This window comes from Cupressus sempervirens, chromosome 8, assembly GCF_028749045.1.
Source record: "Cupressus sempervirens isolate cs-2001-9-10 chromosome 8, ASM2874904v1, whole genome shotgun sequence".
In the NCBI taxonomy this organism is placed as follows: domain Eukaryota; kingdom Viridiplantae; phylum Streptophyta; class Pinopsida; order Cupressales; family Cupressaceae; genus Cupressus; species Cupressus sempervirens.
The window spans coordinates 56,949,285-56,976,439 of NC_143125.1; the positions used below are offsets into that span (position 1 = coordinate 56,949,285).

The 27,155-nt window shown below is 37.0% G+C and overlaps 1 protein-coding gene across 1 annotated transcript; it reads right to left on the bottom strand.

Annotated features, from left to right (window-relative positions):
* Positions 1-22,701: 22,701 nt before the first annotated feature.
* LOC149541587 (putative E3 ubiquitin-protein ligase ATL44) lies at positions 22,702-23,720 on the bottom strand. Its single transcript, XM_089796783.1, has one exon. It carries the CDS (start codon positions 23,592-23,594, stop codon positions 23,046-23,048), a length of 549 nt encoding a protein of 182 aa, XP_089652909.1. The 5' UTR covers positions 23,595-23,720; the 3' UTR covers positions 22,702-23,045.
* Between the last annotated feature and the right edge of the window lie 3,435 nt (positions 23,721-27,155).

The window sequence follows — 27,155 nt, forward strand, 5'->3', positions numbered from 1 at the left end:
AATAAATATCTCACAAACTTCAATCTATCATCTATTTCATCTTTCCAAGATATTCTTCAACATCCTATGACTATATTTTCTTTGCATCAACATGTCATTTGCTAATTTTTAGACAACTCTTTGCAAAGGGAAGTGGCTATGTTTCAACCAAGAAGATCATTAACATCTTCCACTAACTCCATTCAGTGATAACATGCAGCTATATTAGGTGTAATGACTCTCAAAACACTTATTGAGTAAACTTATTCACAAAAATAACAAAAAAAGGAAAATCATTAGGACTAAGGCAACTCGGGTTTATAGGTGACCTTAAGTTCCTTGACCTTACAAACAAGGATTAAATTATTACCATAAAAAAAAAATGTAAAAAATGATGTGTATGATCACCCCTTTACCTTCTATCACAAGTCTCCATCATTGGATGATGACATATCCAATTGCCACAGTCAAAGATTGTTGCCCTATGGCATTTAGTGACTCTTAGGGATGATTTGGTTTGACGTGCCCAGAAAATTTAGAGTACTCAATAATATGGGAGGAGCTTGAGGCTAGTGTTTACCTAGTCACCTAGAGATAACAAAATAGATAGTTTGATCCCACGACAAAAGGTGAGAGAGATTCAACAGTTGGCAACTTTGTACTGGCCAACACTACAAGTTTTAGCATCACCTAAAATGGCATCACAAAATCAAAATGGAGTAAGATCACCAAAAATTGAGAGAGGTTATTTAGGTCTCCACAACATGGTCCTATAGCACCTAGAATTGTATTCATACCTCACACAAGCTCCGAGATATGCCCCATCAAAGATCATTGCCCTATGGCATTTAGTGGCTCTTAGAGACGATTCAGTTTGACTTGTCTGAGAATGTTTGAGTACTTAATTGGATGAAAGGATCTTGCAACTAGTGTTTATCTAGCCACTCAGAGCTAATAGGATAGACAATTTGATCCCATGAAAAATGGTGAAGGAGATTTGGTAGTTGGTAACTTTGTACTAGCCAATACTACAAGTTTCAGCATCACCCTAGAAGGCATCACAAAATCAAAATGGATTAAGATCTCAAAAAAGAGAGATAAGTTATTATAGGTCTCTACAACATAGTCGAATAGAACCTAGAATCGCATCCATACCTTGCATGAGCTTTGAGATATGCCCTATCAAATATCGCTACCCTATGGCATTTAGTGACTCTTAAGGACATTTTAGTTCGGTGTGCTCGAGAACATTCAAGCGCTCAATGGGATGGGATGAGCTTGGGGCTAGGATCTACCTAGCCATCCAGAGCTAAAGGAATAGACAACTTGATCCTATGACAAATGGTAAGGGAGATTTGGTAGTTGGCAACTTTGTACAGGCCAACACTACAAGTTTTAGCATCACCCAAGATGGCATTGTAAAATCAAAACAAAGTAAGATCCCCAAAAAGTGAGAGAGGTTATTGTAGGTCTCCACAACATGGTCTTAGAGCACCTAAAATCACATCCATACCTTCCATGAGCTCTGAGATATGCCCTATCAAAGATCATTTCCCAATGGCATTTAGTGACTGTTAGGGATGTTTCAGTTTGGCATGTCCGAGAACGTGTGAGTGCTTAATGGGATGGGAAAAGCTTGGGGCTAGGGTTCACTTGGCTAGACAAAGCTAATGGAATAGATAGTTTGATGCTATGATATATGGTGAGGGAGATTTGGCAGTTGGCAACTTTGTGCTAGCCAATACCACAAGTTTTAGCATCACCTGAGATGGCATCACAAAATTAAAATAGAGTAAGATCTCCAAAAAGTGAGAGAAGTTATTATAGGTCTCTGCAACATGGTCTTATAGCACCTAGAATCACATCCATATCTCACATGAATTTTGAGATATGCCTCATCAAAGACTGCTGCCCTATGGCATTTAGTTACTCTTAGTGACATTTTGGTTAAGCGTGCCTGAGAAAGTTTGAGTGCTCAATAGGATGGGATGAGCTTGAGGCTAGGTTTAACTTGACCACCTAGAGCTAATAGAATAAATATCTTGATCCCATGATGAATGGTGAGTGAGATTTGGCAATTAGCAACTTTGTCAACACTATGAGTTTCAACATCACCCGAGATGGTGTTGCAAAATTCAAATGGAGTAAGATCTCTAAAAAGTGAGAGAGATTATTGTAGGTCTCTACAACATGGTCCTATAGAACCTAGAATCACATCCATACCTTATAAAAGCTTTGAGATATGCCCTGTCAAAGATTGTTGCCCTATGGTATTTAGTGACTCTTAGGAACATTTTGGTTTGGCGTACCCAAGAACGTGCGAACACTCAACAAGATAGGAAAAGCTTTGAGCTAGGGTTTACTCGGCCACCCTAAGCTAATAGAATAGATAGTTTGATCCCATGATGAATGGTGAGGGAGATTTGGCAGATGGAAACTTTGTATTGGCCAACATTACAAGTTTCAACATCACCTGAGATGGCATTGTAAAATCAAAATAGAGTAAGAACTCCAAAAAGTGAGGTTGTTGTAGGTCTCCACAACATGGTCATATAGCACCTAAATTCACATCCATGCCTCACACGAGCTTTGAGATATTCTCCATCAAAGATCACTGCCCTATGGCATTTAGTGACTCTTAGGGACATTTTGATTTGGTGTGCCTGAGAATGTTTGAACACTTAAAAAGATAGGAAAATCTTGGGGCTAGGGTTTACCTAGCCACCTAGAGCTAATAGAATAGATAGTTTGATCCCACAATGAATGGTGAGGGAGATTTGGTAGTTGGCAACTTTTTACTGGCCAACACTGCAAGTTTTAGCATCACCAAAGATGGCATTACAAAATCAAAATGGAGTAAGATCTCCAAAAAGAGAGAAAGGTTATTGTAGAACTTTGCAACATGGTCCTAAAGGACTTAGAATTACATCTACACCTTGCATGAGCTTTGAGATATGCCCCATCAAAGATTGTTGCCCTATGGCATTTAGTGACTCTGAGGAACATTTTGGTTTGGCGTGCCCGAGAACGTTCAAGAACTCAACGAAATGGGACAAGCCTAGGGCTAGGGTTTACCCAGCCACTAAGATCTAACAAAATAGATAGTTTAATGTCACAATGAATGATGAGGGAGATTTGGCAGTTAGCAAATTTTTACAGCCCAACACTACGAGTTTCAATATCACTCGAGATGACATTGCAAAATCAAAATAGAGTAAGATCTCCAAAAAGAAACAAATATTATTGTAGGCCTCTATAACACGATCCTATAGCACCCATAATTGCATTGATACATCACATGAGCTTTGAGATATGCCCCATCAGAGATCGCTACCCTATGGCATTTAGTGACTCTTAAGGATGTTTTAGTTTGGCGTGTCCGAGAACATGTGAGCACTCAATGGGCTGGGACATGCTTGGGGCTAGGGTTTACCCAACTAGGTAGAGCTAATAGAATAGATAATTTGATCCTATGATGAATGGTGAGGTTGATTTGGAAGATGGCAACTTTGTACTAGCCAACACTACAAGTTTCAGCATCAACCAAAATGGCATCACAAAATCAAAATGGAGGAAGATCTCCAAAAAGTGAGAGAGGTTATTGTAGGTCTTTGCAACATAGTCCTATAGCACCTAGAATTTCATCCATGCCTCACATGAGCTCCGAGATATGCCTGGTCAAATATCGCTACCCTATGGCATTTAGTGACTCTTAAGGATATTTTGGTTCAACGTGCCTAAGAATGTTTGATTGCTCAACAAGATGGGATGAGTTTGGGGCTATGGTTTACCCAACCACTCAAAGCTAATAGAGTAGAAAATTTGATCCCATGACAAATGCTATGGGAATTTGGCAGTTGGCAACTTTGTACTAGCCAACACAACTTTCAACATCACTCGAGATGGTGTCACAAAATCAAAATGGAGTAAGATCTCCAAAAAGTGAGAGAGGTTATTGTAGGTCTCTAACACATAGTCCTTTAAAACCTAGAATTTCATCCATACCTCATGCAAGCTCCGAGATATGCCCTATCAAAGATTGCTGCCCTATGGCATTTAGTGACTCTTAGGGAAGTTTTGGTTTAGCATTCCCGAGAACGTTCAATTGCTAAATAGGATGGGACAAGATTCAGACTAGGGTTTACCTAGTCACCTAGAGCTAATTAAATATATAGTTTGATCCCATGGCAAATGGTGAAAGAGATATGAGCAAGATATGTATGCCTAGGCCAGTTTGTGCAAGATATGAGAAAAAGTTGCTAATTAGGCCAAATTGTGTCTTTTTGAGTTTTTTGTCAAGATAGCCTAGGATTAGGTTTTTTTAGTTGTTTTTTAATAGTTTGGAACCTTTTCCAAGTCCTATAAGTGAAATTTAGTGAACTTTGGATAAGTTGCACTTTTTGTGCAAAATTGCAAAAGTTGTAAAAGTTTCTTAAAATTGGAAACCTTCTAAACTTTAAAAAAATGTTTCCCATGCTTATATACTTGAGCATGGATAAATGAAACTTCCCAAATTTCCATTTTCAATTTTTTTGTAAAAAATGCTCAAGCAAATTTTTGAGCAACATTGCAACTATTGAGCAATTTTTGCTCTTTGCATATTTAGGTCAAATGGGTCCATCTAGGACTATTCTAGGACCCCAGTTATGATTCCTAGGACCTATTAGGTAACCAAATACCTTAGTTTCCCATGAATATTGAAAGATAAGGAATAAGAAATTAGATACTAGCTACAGATATTTCAAAGACATTGAAAACAATATATATTATTCTTTCAAGAAAAATGAGGTACCGATTCTAAAAATAAGATTGAAATGATTTCCATCAGTGGCATGGCCAAGAACTACCTTTTTAATATAGTGACCAATAGTTGGCCTCACTCCCCATGCCTTCCCATTCATATGGAGGAAAGCTTAATATGCAGAAGAATATATACAGACGAATTGTAGCTACATCTATTAAATATACAAAGGAAGATATAGAAAACCTGCTTAATAGAGAGATTAATCTTAGAGAAAAGGAAATTTTAGAAGAAAATGGTTATCTTAGTGTCATTTAGGGTATGCTAGTTACTTAGGATGAAGAGAAAAAACTTATAGCTATTGGGAAAGAGTGCACATGTACACAAACACAAATTTTTTAGATAGTGAAGTAACAAATGCTATAGAATTGTCCATGGAGAAATGTGAAGTGAAGCCTCAAATTGGCTCATTAGTAGGCAAATAATATGGTCATGCACTTGATGAAAATGGTCAAGGTACTAATAATGAAGGTTGGGAGAGTACAACCCCACAAGAACACCTAAACAAAGTTTGAAAGCTAAACTAGACCCCACACTTTCACCTTGAGAACAATAAAGGCTTAACACACGAAATCTACTCCAGACATGGAACCAAGAACTCTAACTCAAGGAATTTTTTTCTTACATCAGCATGGACAAGTGGACTAAAATTGAAAACCCCAAACTGAGAAAATGCAGAGTTCATTCATTAAGCGGGCTTGAATTCCTAGTAGCCCAAGGAATGGGATTTTGTCTTGTAACTTATATATTTTGAATGGAAGTAAGAAGCTAATCAATGGAGGTATTTTCTATTTTTTATGTACTACCAAATCGCAAAGTGCAGAGATCCCATGAGTAAGAAAACTATCATAACCTATGGGATAGCAACTAGGCCTAAAGGGCTAATTAGGCCACCATTAGAAAGCAAGTACCATTTTCACACGTGCTAAAAATATGAAACCAATTAAGTTAGTTGAGGAATTCCAAAAATGTGCTAAATGCAAAGTTACAGACTAGGACATGAAATTTTGGGTCTTAAAATGTTGTTATAGTAGGACTATGTGTCAATGCATACAAGGTATATGCATCTAGGGCATCATCTTTCTCCCTTCTCCCTACATATTATCACCTAAAACCAAAAGAATCTCAAAGTACATTAGGAGTATAATGATTCCACCAAAGGCCATGAATTTCCTATAGTGGAATATGGAGTTATGAAACAATTTCCTTCAAAACCCTACAAACCCTCAAAATTTGGGTTGTTTGCACAAAAATAGGTGTAACTTGAGTTTTATAAAGCCTCGAGACCTAAAACTTGTTGCATTGGAAATATAACTCAATGATGCATCTAGCAATGTTAGGCTCAACCTCCTATGCATTCATACACATCTGTACCATTCAAAAAACTCACCCAGAATGTAGAAAACAAGGTTACTTTTATTGACTTCAATGCCAAAAAACTTACATTATACCTTCCACCTACCTGAATGGGCTATATTAAGGTCTTTCCCAACTGATCCAACCAAATTTTAAAGGTTTTCACCATTGGGGGAATGATTACAATCATTTTTTCATAGTTATGCGAAAAGTTGCAAAGTTGCATAGCAACTTTTGCACTTTTATTGCATTTTTTGCATTTTAAAGCCTTAATGGCATTGTGACAATCTAATTGAGTCCTAAATGACTTAAAACAAGTGATAGATCCTAAATTATAGAAAATGTATCCAATTACATCAAATTTATGGCATTGTGACCTCATTGAACAACGAGTTTATAAAAAACACAAATTGCTAATGGGCCACACAAAAGGGTTAAAAGTGAACTTATGAATCTAACAACATTGTCTTATTGAAAACCAAGAAAAATAAAATTGAAAAACATAATAAATGACCCAAACACCCTTATTTCATTATTTCATGGAAGAGTGCTCCTGCACTAGTAATTCATTCCAGCACCACAAATGTTTCAATTAGAAATGCCTATTCATCAATGGCCTTGCATTTATAGGACTTGGGAAGCCAAGATACTCAAGTTGGGCATGATCCCTCAAAGTTCTCATCAAAATATATTAATGATCTTAACTGAGCAACAAAAATCTCATTGCCACCTTTAAATGAAGACTTTAGTTTAAACAGGATTGTCAGTTCCCAAACATGTCCAAGTCAAGTAAATGACTGGTGTAGGAGCACCCATTCTAGACTCATCAAAGATTTCACAAGTAAGGATCCTAGATAGTTCACTTAGGGTAGGTTGTGATGGAGCAATGTATGATGGAAGCTTCTAAAGGACAATCCACTAGGCAATTAGACAAGGTTGGAATCCTTCAAATTTCCCAAAAAGAGGGTTTAGTGTTGGGGCACTTATCACAAGCATCAATAATGAACTTATCACAAGTTATCACAACCCAAAAAAAGTAGGGAACCTAATCACTAGGTTTTCCTATGTTCAAAATCACCAAAACATATGATTCTCCAAAAGCCTAATAAGGGGATTGATGTAGAGAGTACAACTAAGAAGCTTCAAATGGGCTTCCCACTCTTGAAATCAACCAACTAGCTATCAAATCTTTAACCTTCTTACAAGGTTTCAACACACTCCAATCCCCCAATGGATCAAAGAAACACAATCTCTAACTTCACCAAGAATCCAAGGACAAAGAACCAAACTTGTCCACTTTATGGGTTTTGCACCAATCTCCCACAACTAGGTTAATACTAGGAAAACACCCTAGAAGTTTGTCCCAAGGATTCTAAGAGGTTAAATGATCTTAGGGCACCTATTTACCATAGACTACACCATTGGTTTGAATAATACATTTGCATAAAACCTCAAACCCCAATTTGGCCTACTAGCCCAGTGAGCCCCTTTTAGCCCTCTTGAAATGGTTTTTGGGATCTAACTTCACAAAGTTTCAAACAAGACCCAAAAAAAATTATATTTTTGAATACCCTTTTCAATTTTACTTTAAACCCCAAAGCATCAAGTTGTAGCCCCACTCCAGCATTCCCATTCCTTCACAAAGCAACACAGACCTAAGTGATCAAGTTAGGCTTGGTTTACAAAGCAACCAGTAGGAAAAAAGGTCATGGAAATGAAATCAATGCTCAAAAAGGTCTAGAAACACTAAAATAACTTATTTCTAAATGCTCAGCCCTTCACCAATTCCCAAACTCCTATCATTCACAAATCAACATGATACAAGAGGTCAAATCCTTCACAGTACTTGACCTAGGGCTTGATTGGAAAAAACACAAAACACATCCTCTGGTCTTGAAACCCTAAAATCTTCAAAATGAACCTAGTAACTACCATTTTCCAACTGGCCATAAAATTTCAACTAAGGAAATTGCAATTAGAAGCCCATTTTTGTTGTGTGCACCAAAATGTTGTCCCAAAAACCTAGTTTCACTACAAATGCAATAACATGAGAAAACACATAGAAAAATGAGACTAGAGAAAAAAAAAAATCTGATTCAAATCTCTATCTCAAAAATCCATTACATTTGGCCTAAAAGTCCATACAATTTGTGCAGCATGCAAACAACAGTAAAAATGACTCCAAAATTGAATTTCTTTCTTTACAACATCTTCCAATCCATACATTAATCCCCTCCAGACCTCATACATGAAGTATATATATCTCCTATGTCTATTTTAATGGTTTCAACCACTATTTTAATAATTATAACCATTTTCCCACTAAATTGTAAATTTGAGCAACTTTTACAACTTTCAACAATGCAACTTTGCACAAAAAGTGCAATTTTTACATTTTTCACTTTATTCCATTTCTAGGACTTGGAAAATGTTCCAACTTAACTAAAACCAATTAAAAACAACTAAACCTAGGATTTCTTAACCAAAAACATTAAAAATCCCAACTTTTCCTAATGAGAAACTTTTGCTTATAAATTGCATAAAGTACCTTAAGCATACAAAATGGTGTCTTTCTTTGACAACCACAGACTTCTCATCTAAGGTTTTTTTATTCTGGCCCAAGTAGATTTTTAAAAAAATATGAAAACCAAAATTTAAACCAAGTGCCTTGGTGCTCTATATGAGGAACATAACCCCAAACATGAATAAAAAGAGAATAATGGCCATGGAATGGAATACAAACACACCTTAGACCTATTAAGGTTTTTATAGAGTAGATAAAGTGATTATATTGTGTCCAAACAACACTTATCTATAGTTGCAATAGTTTGCCACTGAAAAGGCTAGTAGCCCTTCAAACTATAAATTGAACATAATATGGAAAAGCTCCACATGAAGACACAATTTAAAGTGAGATTCAAACACCCTTTTTGGACATATAGAACATATGTAAACCTCATAAACTAGAAGAGACTAGAAGCCACTACTGTAACAACATTTGGAAAGTGTTGATAGGCCTAATTAGGCTATAGTTACACTATAGGTACCCTTTCATATGTGCCAATCTACAAAACAATTATTGAAATATCTAGAGGCATGTGAAAAAAGTCCAAATCGAAAGTTATATAACTTGGATCACTCTAGAGAAAAAGTTATAGTGACTGTGGTGAAATGTTGAATGGTACATGTATGGAGCCATACACCTGGCGTATGGTGGCAAAATTCATTCCTTGCTTGGCCATTTGTAAAACCTACAAAATCATGCATTACACTAATAGGGATTGCATTCCATTAAGGGGAATCAAATTCCCATGGTGGAAAGTGCCAAAACAACAAGGCCCTAGGTGTAACTTTTGGTTTAATGTTGATTTCTAGGCACCTTCAAGAAAACTTGTATAACTTGAAAACTACAAAGGATCAAAACATGAAACCAAATGAAAATGAAAGGTAATTCACCCCTCTAACTCCTAGGGTCACTAGCACATGTACTAACATCCATACTAGTCTATATCGCTCTCTCTCTCTCCCTCTCTCCCTATTCAATCTAATGAACCAACTAGATCTGCTCAATGTTTTAATGTCTCAAGTATTTCCTTGTGGTCTGACTCGTGAACTTTCAAAAGAGTCTAATTATGTGGTTTTCCACCATATTTTATCAAGTGGACATTTGATGTGACAACAAGGTTCAAATAATGAAGAATCTTCCTCTTTGTTTGCCAATCCTTGAATAACCAAAAGTTAGGGTTCTTCATAGAATATCGTCTAAGCCATGTGCTAGTTACAACCACCACACCAATATGGTACTCTAAGCCTTCACCATCTATAACTAAGTGATCCAATTTTTTTTTGGCTTGGACACAAAGATACAAATAACAATATATCCCTTCTTCATTGTCTTCAGGTGTAATAACAACAAAAACATGGCCTATAGTGATAAATGCACAAAAATGTAGTCATTAAATCAAAAAATACTTAGGTAAAAGTTATAAAGTTACATATTGAAATTATAAAGATACATAAATATATATATTACTAGGTTGCATTAGATCAGAGAAGCAGTCAAAGTCAATGGATGAATCCATCTCTACCATTTCCAATGCTTGTGGGAGATGATAGGTGTCAATTAGGTCCAAAACTTGTATATCCCATTTGTCCAACCATTCAGTCAACTCACAGTCATCCCAATTTTCCTCTGCACATGATGGACAATAGAATGCCATTTTTCATGTGTGGATACTCCATGAACCTATGTTAGAGCTTCTAAAAGAGTGTAACTCACTTGATCTTGTTAGTGTGAAACAATCCTGATATGGTGCAATGTTAGTATTTCTGTCAACCAAAAAAAATCTACGAACCATAGACTCACCTTCCTTACTTAGACCTATTGTAGCATTACACCACTAGACGACAAATTTTGCATCTGTCAATATTGCTCCATCTTTGTACTTTAATTCTTCATGAGCTAAGGCTCTTTTAATGCATGCACCTGCACCATCGTGTTTTCCCTTTCCATGACCAGCCTCTGTGAAATTCCACATATATTGAATTCTAGACAACTTGTGCATCCCACTCAACCAATAGAACATCTATGTATTCTTGAATTAAGATGTGCAATTGTTTGAGAAAATATTGTGTTGATGATATGGTATGCCCCTATTAGCCAAATCTCCATAAAATAGTTGAAAACAATAATGTACAAACTCTATAGAATGTGATCGATCATCGCTGGTGTAAAAATGGTACTCCCTCAAAATTTTCCTATCATCCTCAGTACTTATAGGTGAATGCATGAATTTTATGTGAACAAATATGGAAACTTACTAAGAATTATAATACTTTTCTTGCACCTCATTTTGTGGTTGTAATGTGTAGTTTTTTGTGAAGTCTACAACCAAAACAATGGTATCTAGTGGAAATGTATCCTTGCATAGCTTGAATTGCAAATCCAACCATCGAGCTCTATCTGTATGCCTTGCATACTTGTAAATAATCTTTTCACGAAAAATCTTCATGAACTAATACACTAGAATCTTTTCAATGACTAAATCACATCTTTTACATGTTTCTCATTTTTAGAGCATATGTCACTATCTTATATTTTTTGTTATCTACTATTTTATTTTCAATTGCATGTGTACTATCTATATGTTCACAAGTTCATAAAAGTTGCAAAGAACTACAAAATAAGCATGTGTCATCCAAGCATGATGTCTTGTAAAATTTTTGGTCATCCCCTATTTCACATAAAATGTTGGATATGAATTCCCTTGAAGATCTAGGTGGCTCATTCATGTCACAATCCTACAAAACAAACTTAGAATGCAAAAAAACAAATATATACCTAAAACATCAAAATGATTAGAAAATTCAATGTGTATCCTACAACAACAAGTTTTGCATGTGTGATTTATCTTCACATAAAAAGGTTTACCCATCTCAAAATATCTTTGACTTATTCAAATTTGAGGATAAATACTAATAAGTTATGCAAAAAAATTGTGTCTAAGTTGAGTCCAAAGTATGTTTTGCATGTGGGTCATGATTTTGGCTACCTTCCTCCTTCTTACAAGATCTCTTTGATTAGGGGACACACGTGTTATTTGTCCAAAAATATTTGATCAATGATTTCAAAGCTTTACTAATTTCTTTATCCCTTCATGGTAGTCTTCTGCTAAATGTCCATAACTCATTTTTTGTTGGATCTTCCAATCTCTCATGCCTTAGCATGACTCTCCTTAGAGTACCTCTACCAATTTTCAATGTTTTTCTTATCTTTCTCATGAGTCAAGATTTCTTCATTTGGGTACTTACTATTGTTGATGTAAGTACTCATCTTGTGATATTACTATCTTTGGTGTGTGATTTAGAACCCACTTTGTCATAAGTACTCATTAGATTCTTTACAATATTTTTTCATTTGAATTGTCCATCATTCTTAGCTCAAGAATCTTCATGATAGGCCCAAATTTCAAATTCCTCATCATTTCAACAAATAATTGGCATTTACCTATAATAATTAATTCTTCAAAGACTAATCTCCACATACGATTAACTTTTCTTCGACAAGTACGCTTGCTAACCTTGTCAGGCATTGATTTTAAAATGTTAGTATCAATATTACTCAAATATTTTGGTCTTTTAAAATGAATTCTAGAAGGTGTTATAATCTCTTCCATTCCCTCAACATTTTGAACATCAACATAAGGTTGAGTGCTTTGTGTACTTTGAACTGAAGATGATGTGCCTTGGCAATAAGATGCAAAAGATAGAATATCACCTACTTGATATGTTGATGTTGTGCCTTCAACATGACATGATGGAGTGTGTACATCATCGGATCTACAAATTAGGATCCTTTCAACATGAGATGATGATATGACTCCAACATTGGAAGATGGTGTAACTTCACAATTCAATTGTCTTCTTGAGTGTAATAGTCTCATTTATTCTCTTTGTCTTTCCAATTCTTTATCTTTGTTTCTTTGTATTGGTGGTTCTTGTTCCTCTTTGAAAGTTAATTCTTCATTATTACTTTTCAATTTTCTTTGTTCACATAGTAGTTTCATTTTATCTCTTTTAATTTTCAAATCTCTCCCCCTTTCTTCCTTTGTTTGAGTTTTTGATTTCTTCCTTGGCATGATGATGATTTCTATATGTCAAATTACTCAAATATTTGAATTAGTTACAATTTGTAAATTACAAATCATTCAAATACATGTACAAATTAAAATTATTTCAATGAATACACAATATATATTAAACAACTTGTCAAATTTCTAACCATTTCCAAATAACAATTCATTCAAATATACAAATTTCAATAAATTCACTATATATTAAACATGTCAAATTATGATCAAATTTGTCTCTATATAACAACAAAGAATATTTAAAAAGGACGAAACAAACCTTTTCTATAGAAAGAATATTAAAAAAGCCTTCAAATAGTGTTTTCTAACTTCTAATAGCTTGAAACCCATGTTTTCTATTAGAACTACAACATGCACAATAGACAAAAACTAGAATATGGATCAATAGGGACCCAAACTTGCATTATGACCATTTTTTGTGTTTTCATATAGTGTGTACGCCCTATAAAGCACATGCACATTATAGTGTGTATGTACTATGTGAAGAATAATCTCTACCCCCCATCCCCTACTCTCTCTCTCTCCCTACTCTCTCTCTCTCTCTCTCACTCTCTCAATCCTCTCCCATCCCCTACTCTCTCTATCTATCTCCCTCTCCCACCACCTACTCTCTCTCCCATCCCCTACTCTCTCTCACTCTCTCTCCTCTCCCTTCCCCTACTCTCTCTTGCTCTCTCTCCTCTCCCATTCCCTACTCTATCTCACTCTCTCTCCTCTCCGATCCCCTACTCTCTCTATCTATCTCCCTCTCCCACTGCCTACTCTCTCTCATTCTCTCTCCCATCCCCTACTTTCTCTCTCATTCTCTCTCCCATCCCCTACTCTCTCTCTCTCACTCTTTCTCCTCTTACATCCCCTACTCTCTTTCTCTCTCATCCCCTACTCTCTCTCTCTCTCTTAGGCTACTCTCTCTCTTTATCTATCTCCCTCTCCCACTCCATCTCCCACCACCTACTCTCTCTCACTCTCTCTTTCCCATCCCCTACTCTCTCTCTCACTCTCTCCCATCCCCTACTCTCTCACTCTTTCTCTTACACACACTCCCATCTCCCCTCTCTCTCTTTCTCTCCCTCTCACACTCCCTCTCCCACTGCTACTCTCTCTCAATCTATCTCCCTCCCACTCCCTCTCCCATTGCCTACTCTCTCTCTCTCTCACTCTCTCTCTCCTCTCTCATCTACTACTCTCTCTAGCTCTCTCCTCTCCCATCCCCTACTCTCTCTCGCTCTCTCTCTCCTCTCCCATCCCCTACTCTCTCTATCACTCTCTCTCTCTCTCTCTCTCTCTCTCTTACACACATTCCCATCCTCTTTCTCTCTCTCTCTCTTTCGCTCTCCCTCTCAAACTCCCCCTCCCACCTCTCTATCCCACTCCCTCTCCCATCTCCTACTCTCTCCCATCCCCTAATCTCTCTCTGGCTCTCCCTCTTCCACTCCCTCTCCCATTTCCTACTCTCTCTCACTCTCTCTCTCCCATCCCCTACTATCTCTCTCTCTCCCATACTCTACTCTCTCTCTCTCTTTTACACACACTCTCATCCCTACTCTCTCCCTCTCCCACTCCCTCTCCCACTACCTGCTCTCTCTCACTGTCTCTCTCCCCCACCCCCTACTCTCTCTCTTACACACACTCTCATCCCCCCTCTCTCACTCTCCCTCTCCCACTCCCTCTCCCATCACCTACTCTCTCTCCCATCCCATACTCTCTCTCACTCTCTCTCCTCTCCCATCTCCTACTCTCACTCTCTCTCCTCTCCCATCCCCTATTCTCTCTCTCTATCTCCTCTCCCATTCCCTACTCTCTCTCTCCAATATCCTACTCTCTCTCTTACACACACTCCCATCCCCCTCTCTCTCTCACTCTCCCTCTCACACTCCCTCTCCCACCGCTACTCTCTCTCTATCCCACTCCCTCTCCCACCGCTACTCTCTCTCTATCCCACTCCCTCTCCCATTGCTTACTCTCTCCCATCCCTTGCTCTCTCTCTCTCTCTCTCTCTCTCTCTCTCTCTCTCTCTCTCTCTCTCTCTCTCTCTCTCTATCTTACACACACTCCCATCCCCCCTCTCTCTCTCGCTCTTCCTCTCCCACTCCCTCTCCCACTACTACTCTCCCTCCCTCTCTCTCTCTCTCTCTATCTATCTATCTATCTCCCTCTCCCACTTCCTCTCCCATCACCTACTCTCTCTCCCATCCCCTACTCTCTCTCTCACTCTCCCTCTCTCACTACCTACTCTCTCTCACTTGCTCTCCCTCTCCCACTCCTCCCACCACCTACTCTCTCTCTCACTCTCTCTCCCATCCCCTACTCTCTCTCTCACTCTCACTCTCACTCTCACTCTCTCCCTCTCTACTCTCTCTCTCTCTCTTCCATCCCCTACTCTCACTCTCTCTCTCTCTCTCATCTTGTACTCTCTTTCTCTTTGTCACCTCCTACTCTCTCACACTCTCACACTCTCTCCCATCCCCTACTCTCACTCTCATACACACACTCCCATCCCCCATCTCTCTCCCTCTCCCACTCCCTCTCCCACTGCCTCTTCTCTCTCTCTCTCTTCCATCCTCTACTCTCTCTCTTTCACACACACACTCACACTCCCATCCTCCCCCCCCTCTCTCTCTCCTCTTCCATCCCCTACTCTCGCTCACTCACACACTCTCATCCTCCTCTCTCTGTCACTCTCCCTCTCCCACTCCCTTTCCCACTACCTACTCTCTCTCACTCTCTCTGCCACCCCCTACACTCTCTCTCATAGTCTCACACTCTCTCCCATCCCCTATTCTCTCTCTTACACTCTCATCCTCCTCTCTCTCCCCCTCTCCCACTCCCTCTCCCACCACCTACTCTCTCTCTTCCATCCTGTACTCTCTGTCTACCACCCCCTACTCTCTCTATCATAGTCTCACACTCTCTCCTATCCTCTATTCTCTCTCTTACACACACTCCCATCCCCCTCCCTCTCCCACCAGCTACTCTCTTTCTCACACTCTCTCTCCATCCTCTACTCTCTCTCTCTCTCTTGGGCTATTATTTCTCTCCCCTCTCCAATCTCCTACTCTCTCTAGATCTCTCACACACACTCCCATCTCCCTCTCCCTCTTTCCCCCTCCAACTCCCTCTCTTACCACCTACTCTCTCTCCCATCCCCTACTCTCTCTCTCTCTCTCTCACTCTCTCTCTCTCCCTCTCTCTCAGGCTACTCTCTCTCTCCTCTCCCATAACCTACTCTCTCTCTTTCATAGATAGACACTCCCATCCACCTCTCTCTCCTCTCCCATCCCCTACTCTTTAGATCTCTTACACACACTCCATCCCCCCTCTCTCTCTCCCTCTCCCACTGCCTAATCTCTCTCTCACTCTCTATCTCCCTCTCTACTCTCTCTCTCTTTCTCTCTCTCTCCCATCCCCTACTCTCTCTACCACCCCTACTCTCTCTCACACTCTCACACTCTCTCCCATACCCTACTCTCTCTTACACATACTCCCATCCCCCCCCTCTCTCTCTCTCTCTCCCTCACCCACTCTCTCTCCCACTACCCGCTCTCTCTCTCCTATCCCCTACTCTCTCTCTTAGGCTACTCTCTCTCTCTCTCTCTCTCTCTCTCTCTCTCTCTCTCTCTCTCTCTCTCTCTCTCTCTCCCCCCCCCCTTTCCCATCCCCTACTCTCTCTGTTTCACACACACACACTCCCATCCCCCTCTCTCTCTCTCTCTCTCTCTCTCTCTCTCTCTCTCTCTCTCTCTCTCTCTCTCTCTCTCCTCTCCCACCCCTACTCTCTCTCTCTCTCTCTCTCTCACACACACACACACTCCCATCCTCCTCTCTCTCTCCCATCCCCTAATCTCAATCTCTCTCTCTCCCATCATGTATTCTCTCTCTACCACCCCATACTCTCTCTCACACTCTCACACTCTATCCCATCCCCTACTCTCTCTCTTACACACACTCCCATCCCCCCTCTCTCCCTCTCCCAGTCCCTCTCCCATTGTCTACTCTCTCTCTCTCTCTCACTCTCTCTCTCCCATCCCCTACTCCCTCTCTCTCTCAGACTACTCTCTCTCTCCCCTCTCTCGTTCCCTACTCTCTCTCTCTCTTTCACATGCACTCACTCCCATTCCCCCTCTCTCTCCTCTCCCATACCCTACTCTCTCTCACCCATAGACACACTCTCATCCTCTCTCTCCCTCTCTCCCCCACTACTTGTCTCCCACTCCCTATCCCACCACCTACTTGCTCTCTCTCTCTCTCTCCCTCCCTCTCTACTCTCTCCCATCCCCTACTCTCACTCTGTCTCTCCCACCTCTACTCTCTCTCTACCACCCCTACTCTCTCTCTCACACTTCCTCTCTCCCATCCCCTACTCTCTCTCTCCCTCTCCCATCCCCTACTTCTCTCTCTCTCTCTCTCTCTCTCTCTCTCTCTCTCTCTCTCTCTCTCTCACACACACACACACACACACACACACACACATACTCCCATCCCCCCTCTCCTCTCTCTCTCTCTCGCTCTCACTCTGCCTCTTCCTTCCAACTTTAGGTCTTAATAGTGCGTGCGCACTAAAGTGCATATGCACTAAAGCATGCATGTGTTATTAAAACCAAAATTTTAAAAAACCTATGAATAGCGCATGTGTGCTATAGCGTACACGTGCTATTTAAAGCTTTAAATTCTACCAAGCCTAAGGCTTGGTTTTGCCTTGGGGATCCAATCTAAAGGTGTGGAGTCTCTAGACTAGTCTGAGAAATATTGTGTTGCAAACATACAAAAAATGATTGATTTTTCTTATGTGTTCTCCTTCAAGTTTCCTCATGGTTGAGCATTGATAAAATTAGATTACATGACATTGTAGGTCTCTGTGTTAGCTATATAGCTAGATAATTATTTTTTATTTGAACTATTTCAAGCCTTTCAACTATAATTTCTTTTGAATGTATGTCCATTTTTTGTTAAAAACTAACATGTACTAATTGAGTTGTAGATTTTAGCTCGTTCATCAAATTTTGCAACAACTTAGTTTTTTAGAAACTAGACTCCATTCTACACACTTTGAAAAAAAAAAAGTTTTGATTTTAGATTAGTTTTCCATCATTTCTAGGGCGAGCACATAGATATTTCACGTTTTTGGTATGTGTTCAATTAAAAAATTCATAAAAGAAAAATATAAACATTATAAAATTACTTGAAAAATCTAGGATAAACTACATAGTGTTAGGTAACTTTTGAGTAGAGTGATTAAAGAATTTCAAAAAAAAAGTTAAAATTTTAGGGAGGCCACACTTTGTACTATGGTATGTTTTTTTTGAATAAATAGTACCTTTTTCTGTGGCCCCCTTTTTTGAGGACCTAAAACTAAACCATTTAAAAGAAAAAATTAATAGTTTGGAAACTAGATTCAAAGGACTACTACTTTTTTTTGGGTCATATCTTAAAAATTTTAGCATAACTATCTTCAAATTCTTGTTCAAGTTCAAAAATTGCCAATTTCAGAAAAAAGGTGTCCACTTATACCCCCCTTTTGGCACCACAACTTGGTGCACTTACCCCATCATGATATTATGATTTTTCTTTTCTGCAATCTCTTCAACTGTCAATTTTCTAGTAGGAGTTGTGTAAGAATTTTCCAAATATTTCAAATCTAAATCACAGATGATTGCTAGATGCAACTTCATAAGTTCCTGTCATCCTTCAAAGTTATCCTTGTTCAACTTGGGAATCTCTCTTCTATAATACATCTTGATCTTTAGCTTAGGTCCTTGAAACTTTATTTGCAAGCACCAAAAGCTTTAATAACAATTGTTGGAAATATGAGTGGAGTCATTGAGAGGGGAGGAGTGAATCATTTACCACCAAAATAAATCCCAGATCTCTTAGATTTCAACAAAAATCAAAACATAAACTCTAATAAAATTGTATTCTGTTGTAACTAGAAAAACACACAAGCATTCGATTAACACTAGAAAATGTTATAACTCAGTAAGCACTAAATATCAACTATAACTTGAACTTTAAGATGTTAACTATGATTAACCTCAATTAAACTTAGTTTCATACACATGAAAGTAAATAGCATGAACAAAAATGACACCAAGATTTAATATGGAAACTCAATTTGGGAAAAAACACCAATTACAACTAGTTACTGACTTTCACTCTTCTAAAGTCAGCCCTATTAGGACCCAACTCTGTTAAAGGTTACAAAACATATTGTTAGGTGTGACCATGTTAGAGGATTTAATTACGCTCTTTAGAGTGGCCTCACTAGAGATCTTCAAACACTTCAATAAAAAATGCTACCTTGTTGGAGGATTTACAAATGGTTGTTAAACCAACTGAGTTAAAGATTTAGATCACTGCTACAATGGTTAGAGAGTAACAATGAGATGACCTAATTTATGATGCAACTGAATTATTGATTACAGATCTCTATTCTAGCTTGTATGTGTTCCTTCCAAATCGAATGTATCTTTTTGGCTCCACAAGGATATTCTTCTTTTTCTTCCATTTCACTTTCTCTAAGCATCTTCTTATCTTCAATTCTCTTACACACATTCTATCCCACAACTTCAACTTACATATTATCTTATACATTATCAAGTCGACTTTAATAAAACATTAGAATAATTAATATTCATCTTCTTAGTCGAACAAAGTCATTAAACATATTCATTTAACTCAATAAACCAAAACAAGAAAATCCTTTGTTAGCCGACCTTGCTTGGTAGGTACTAATCAAAACTAGTTCTCCTTTGTTAACCAAGTGATTTCGATTAACATTGCTTTTGATGCCAACTCTCTTTGTCCCCTGAGTGAACATGGTAGACACTATCATCTGTGAATTCTCTTTGGTAACCAAGTGAGCTCGGTTAACATTTGTTACCTTCCAACTTTCCTTTTTCTCCTGAGTGAACTCGGTAGACACTAACTTCTGAACTAGGCATACACAGGAATGCTCGATAGACACAAGAAACTCTCTTCATCACTCAAGTGAGCTCAGCATACACTGATTGAAAAAGATATGATAGGTTGTGTAACATCAAAGAAAATACACAATTATCCAATTGTTCTCAACACTCTTATGAGAACAATCACTAACTCATACTTGTAAAAACTTGAACATTGCTAACCACTACAACAATATTGTGACCTGAACACTATTACAAGTTACTTTTATAATTTATATTAAAAAAAAAAAAATTCAGTAAGCAAACTTCAAGCACTTTGAATAGATCTCTTGGAAACAAAAAGATTATGTTCATGGTAAAAAGATACTATCAGATCTTTATAATATGATGAATAAAACTTAAAATGTTGATTGAATTCAATTTAAAGCACTCCATCAAACAAAAGAAACATAAAATTTGATGTTACTTTAGTTATTTATTTTATGATATTCTCTTATATTAAAAAAAATATTAAAAATCCACCTTTAAGATGACCCAACCTTATGAGTAAAAGAGCTAGTAGCTACCTAGGCTAACTTTACATGCCTAGAACTCCTAAACTGTAAGCTAGATTTTACCAATTTCTTTGGTGTATCTCCACTAGTGAATGAAGAGCTTAAAGCTAAGTTTTTGACTTTACAGTATTCCTGGATCTCTGTGTAGGGATCATGGAGTAGAAAAGTGGTCAAAATGTGTCATTTCAAAATGCTCGTGTGGTACCCATTGTGTTAATGTGCACCAAATATTCACTAGGGAAAGCTAATCATATACACCAAATTTGACTGGTAATTAGTTCTTTTTGTTACTTGAGCAGAACATTGGACCACATTTCTAATTGAGCATACTATATTGGCCACTCTAACTTATCTCAAAACATGTTTTGCATGCAATGTGTGCTCTCTTCTACATTTAACTTTCTCAACAACTTATTTTTTCCTATTACACTATGTTAAAGTTGTTCTCCATCTATAAGGCAGAAAATATATTGGACTTCGCCCATTAAAACTAGTTTAGGGAAAGTATATAATCATTGAAATTGGTGAAAGTGGCACTAATCATTGAAGAAAAGTTTTAAAATGACTAACTAAAAATATTAACATGAGATTATGTTGTTCTTTTAAAGATGTTTCTCCATTATCAATTTATGTTTAACCTAAACTACTCTCCTGATGATTTCACTCAATTTTATTTTTAGGTAACAAAGGGAGTATTTTTTTATGTAGGCTAGTTAGGCTTTTAACATGGTTTGAACCAAGAAAAACCACTTGTGGGGGTGTCTCTTATCAATAGCTATATTGCTTAAACTCTTACCAAGGTTTCAATTTGCAAGGCATTATCACCTTCTCTCAAATCCATAAGCTCAACAACTTATCAAAGACCCACAACTTATGAATACTACCAACCAAAAAAGATACACTTCTCATGAGTACCTTGGTCTTCTTGAGGTACATGGCCTATGAGCTCAATATACATGTAAAAACTTGAACATTGATAACCACAACAACAATATTATAACTTGAACACTATTGTAAGTTACTCTTTCATAATATATAAAAATAGTTTTGTATAGTTAGTAAACTTGAAATGTTTTGAATAAATCTATTGAAAATTATATATATATATATATATATATATATATATATATATATATATATGCATGGAAAAAAGATACTATCAAATCTTTATAATACAATGAATAAAATTTGAAATATTGATTGAATTCAATACAAAGCACTCCATTAAATGTTAACAACAAAAATATTATGATATTCTACTGTAGGTAAACAATATTCAGAAATCAACTTTAAATTAACCCAACCTTTAGGGGAAAAGAGAAAGTAGTCACCGAGACTGAAAAGAGAAAGTAGTCACCGAGACTAACTTTGCACACCTAGAACTCCTAAACCATAAGTCATATTTTATCAATTTTCTCAGTGTACCTCTGTAGTGAGTGGAGCTTAAAGCTAATGTTTCAACTACTGGGTATTCATGGATCTCTGCATGGGGATCATGGAGCACAAAGTGGTCAAAAAGTGTCATTTCAAAGTGCTTGTGTGATGCCCACTATGTCCATGCACTAATAGTCACTGACTCAAAAAACTCCAGTAATTATGGTTAAATGTCTCAATAATCTATATAAAATGTGCTAATATTAGTGCACAAACCGATCAATTACGAACCAAAAAAGTTGAAAAAGGTACATGTGTGATTGATTATTAGTACATGAGCTTTCATTTTTTGAGTTCTTTTAAGAATGATAATTAAAAAATATCTATGGCAAAACTACCATGATTATTAGACCCTATATTGATTACCGAATCTTTTCCCCCTATTTCTAATGTTATTTGGAGCCAATAACAGTCTTTTAATATTAGTTAATGGAAAGTTACGCCAATGTTTTAGGAGGCTGAGTAAAAGACTGTGTACAATATTGACCACTAATATGGCTTTTAATTAGTTTAATAGAATGTTGGACCAATTTTTTAAGTAGGACAAGCAAAGAATATGCATCTTATGACCGTTATGTCAAATATTTTTGGTTAGCAGAAAGTTGGATCGAATATTCAACTGAGAATTAGAGCACACCATATTGTATACTAACAGATCAAGTTTCTAGTAGGACAAGCTAAGAACATACACCATAACAATGCTACAATTGTGATAGTGCTATTCTCCTACTTATCAATGCTACAATTTTTGGTAGGTCAAGCTAACAATATATACCACATCAATGCTTTATTGGGTTTATAGAAAATTCAAAGTCGGCTACAATTATAAGACTCTAGAGACCAGTAATAGACTCTCTTCATTAACTCAGTAAAACGTTAGACCAAAGTTTCAGCAGTAAAAGCTAATCATACACACCAAATTGACCAATTAACAAGTTCGTATAAGAACATTTTCTAAAATTTGCAGTAGGAAGAGCAAATCATGTCCACCAAATTGAACATTAACAAGCTCTTTTTAGACCAAATTGACCATTAATGAGCTCTTTTCATTACTTGAGCAGAACATGGCACCAAATTGGCCACTCTGGCTTATCTGAGAACAAGATTTGCATGCACCCAGGTGTGTCCTGTTATACACTTCATTTGCTCAACAGCTCATTTTTTCCCCCTGCCCATCATAACCATGTTAGAGATGTTCCCAAACTACAAGGCAGATCATGTATGGGACTGCAGCCATTACAGCTATTTTAGGGAATCTGCCTAATCATTGAAGAAATGTTTAAAAATGGCTTCCTCTATGGAAAAGGAGGTCAATAAACAAGAGCTCAGCAAGTGATTGAGATTGTGGCTTATTTCTCTCCAAGAAAACCTACACACAAACTATAGAAAGGCTTTCTTCTTCCTCTGCATCATCAGTTGAAGAAGTGGGCACATGAATATTCTCCACCTGGATCTGAGTTGTGCTGAATTGCATGAGACTGATCACAGTATCAAGAAGGCAATGTCTACAAGTGGGACAAGAGAAGTGAGAAAGAAGCCATCTATCCACACACTCCATATGAAAGCTATGCTTGCACTTGGGCAAAACTCTCACCATTTCACCATCCATGAAATCAGCCAAGCAAATTGGGCACTCCACTGCATTAAGCTTTGAACCCACTTTGCTGTAGACCACTGAAGAGAGTGCTTCTATGGCCTCCTTCTTCTTTAGCCCTGCATTAGCCCTCAGGGTGGACACATGCTCCTCATGTGACCTCCATATGTGGAGCCTCATGAAGGCTGAAACAAAGCTGAGGATAGATATGAATGCAGAGAGACATACAACAAGAGCTACAAGACTATCTTCAGCTATGTAAGGGCTCAAATCAGGCTCATAACTTGGGCTTGGGGAGCTCTTCATTAACATTTTTCCTCCCATTTTTGAGTTCTCTGGACCAAATAAACTGTGCTATACGTTTCTTTGGTTCTTCACAAATAAAGAGAGGTTAAAATAGACACCTTTGTTTTATAATGTTGCACAGCTAAGTAGTCTTGGGAAGCAGATCGGATAAGCATGGAGGGATTCCTAGGAGCCCACAGCTTTAAATGGGACATAAGAAAGACAACAAGACTTAGTTAATGGTTTTAGGTTTTGGTGCTGTCTAGTCTCAACTGACGATTATGATGGAAAGCAATGAGTTTGCACTTTTATTATTATACCCACTTTTACTCGCCACGCTTCACCTTCTCATGTTCCACAAGGCAGAGAGATCAGATTTGTTTCAGGTATGAAAAGGGCAGGCATTAGGAAAAGATGCTGTGGACGCTTGCTGCTCTTTTCAGAGGTGACACAATTAATATCTTTGTTGGATATTTCCAAGCAAGCTCTGCATTATCTTTCCAATGGGAAGCAAACAGCAGAAAGGGGAATTAGGTGAGGGAGTTTGAATATGAATGATGTGCTTCACATTAAAAATTAGTATAGTTCTTATAGGTGGTTTTCTTTATCTTAAGTTCTTAAATTTTGTAGGTTATATGTTGGCATAATTTGTTATAGTTATTGTCTAGGTTTCTGATGGTAAAGTGAACATTTTTTAATTTAGTGTGTGTGCAAGGATTAAAAAATGGTTATCTCAAATAATATGAAATATATTATCTATTGTCCCAATAATTTCCTTTGACAACCAAAAAAAATTTACTATTAATCCAATACTTAATAATGGCACAATAAAATTTGCTATTGGCAACAGTAAAATTGGGTTGAATGGGTAGTTATTAAATGTTTAAACATTTTTAATTTAGACTTCTAATTAGTAAAATTCAATGAATGGGAGTTGGAACATAAACTTGATCTTCCTATAGTCAAGTTAAATCTCGCCTCAATTGAATTATCTTCTTTTCCTCGCTTCCAAATGTTCCTCAAACTCAGTGTACGCAATATATATCTCTCTCCTCGTACTCTTCTTTTTAGCATCCTGATCTACAACACATTTATTTCTTCTTGTCTATTATTCTTCATCTTATAACAAATTATAGAATGTGATCCCAAAAAAATAATACAAAAAATTGCCACTTATCTAACTTAAAAAATTGTGAAAATCTAATACCATAAAGTTAAATTGATAAAAAATATAATAAAACATACAGTACTAAGCATATATCTTATTATAAAATTATTTATTTGTTTTATATTAATTACTAAATTTCTAATAATATATACATATTGTTTTTAAGAAATATATATATACAAACTCTTCTAATGTGCTTAGTTAGAAATCAGATACATGATACAGTTCTCCTCCTAGGATGATCTAGATATACGTGAGAATGTAACCATTTTAACACATTTGATTAGAAAAAGGAGGGCAAAAGTGGAATTAATGATGAATTTCTAAATTGGTGCTTTCCATTAATTGGCTTGAACAAATTTAAATGGTTTTACCATAATAATAATTTTTTTGTCTTAAAGCCGATGTGAAAATGTGTTCATGTGACATAATGGTTTCTTAGCTTTGACATGAGCATTATGACGTAAATTTACATTTCGTCCAACGTGACGGCGACTTAACGCATAGTTCCCATTACACTACTTATTAAAGAAATGTATTGAAACCTTATGTAAAAGAGACACGTGTTGTTATGAAGGTAATTAAAATTCAAATGATAAAGAGGAGTTAAAAAAATGTTATTCCTTTTTATTTTTAGTTATTGCTTCTGGATTAGATTGTGTAGGAATTTTTACCATCAATGTTTCGAATCACACTACGTGATTCATCATCAGGATGAGAGTTCTTTTCATTGTATGATTTAGGTTTTAGGTTAAGGAATGCATATATTGATTAGAGAAAAATTATATACATTTTCATTTAATGGTAGAGAAATACACTTACGAATCTAGAATAAGAGTTTAGTTGTAAAATGTAATTTTAAAAAAATAGTGTCAAATTTAGAAACCAACTAGGCAGGCATTGTAAGACAATTTTTCAATAACATTTTAGAAGTTTTGTTTGAGGTTTTCTTATCAAGGATATAATTGCATTTGTTAACGTTTTGTTGAATTGTTAGAAAATATCTTTAAAATTGTTACACATAAATATGTGCTTCAAGACATATATCATTATTTGTATTTTGTATAATAATATGATTTCTGATTTCTTCTATATGACTCGTGAAAAAAAATAATGTTTTGGTTATTTTTTGGAAACGATCTTAAGAGTTAGTGGTCATCAACTTTACATTAAAAAGAAAGAGCATGATCATACAACTCCATAATTATATTGGATTTTGATTATCTATTTAGACATTTACTTTGATTATTTTTTATATTAAAAGCAGCCAAAACAAGGGGATTGGCCATTAGTACATCACCATGGATAATCCATTAACAACACATAAAGAGTAAAACACTACTAGCAAAACCACCCTTCCTTAGAACTCCACCTAGTAAACCTAACCCAACGTCAACATACATATCCACTAGCAATAGCCACAAAATTACCAACAGATAGCATAACCAAAATATAAGTAACAAAGTATCTACTGTGGTGAATAAAGTTCTTGCAATAAGTAAAAACTAATCTACCTAAGCATCTACCAACATAATTACATAAACATTTAAACAAAAAATATAAACAACCTTTAAGGCCTAACAACCTAATCATAAAACTAAAAGATGGACAGAGCTAGCAATAGTGCATCATCAGGTAATAGTAAAAAGACACAAGCTTGTACATTGGCCATTTCCTTCCCTTTCTTGGCCAACAAGACTTTGGCCTAGTCATCTGCCAGGAATCCATAGATCTTAGCAGAGTCCTCTGCACCTAGGTTGTCCTCCTCATTCTCCTATTGTAAATGTTGGAGTGTGACTCTAGTAGAATGGGTGGCCTTAAGAGAAAACTTGGATAAAGTTGTGAAACTTACATCCAAGGCATCAAATTGTTCCTTGAGGGTTGTCATCTCCTTCTTAATATCCTTGACATTTTTAAATAACTCCTAGAAACCAACACATTTTCCTCTCCCAAATTTCGTAATATGAACTTGTATCACGATGGGGTTAGTAGAAACCATTTTCTTATTGTTCTTCTCCACAAGCGCAAGGGAAGTAGTCATCATTGGTGAATCACCATTATTCTTCCCTAGAGAAGGGGCAACATTGGAGGTAATATCCACCTCATTCATAGTGATGTTTGCCGACACATGGGTTGTATCCTGGCTAACCTTTTTTTTTTTTTATTAGTCTATATTTCCTCCAACACCAAGCTAGTTTCCTCAATCCCCATCCCCTCTAAATCTTCCTCCTTCCCCATTCTTTTCTTATTTTTCTTTTCTTTTCTCTCATTGGCTTCTGACTCTGTCTCCTCACTAAGCTCCCAATTCCTATTGGCTTTATGTTTCATCATGGTCCTACTTTTGGCAAGTCTCCCAAATCTCCTACTACCCCCCTCATTCTTTTCTTTTGAATCGATAAGGTCAATTTCCTCCATTTGCCAAATTTGGCTTC

Excerpts from the sequence above, each read along its gene's own strand:
- LOC149541587 (XM_089796783.1), bottom strand. The coding sequence starts at position 23,594 with ATGGGAGGAAAAATGTTAATGAAGAGCTCCCCAAGCCCAAGTTATGAG.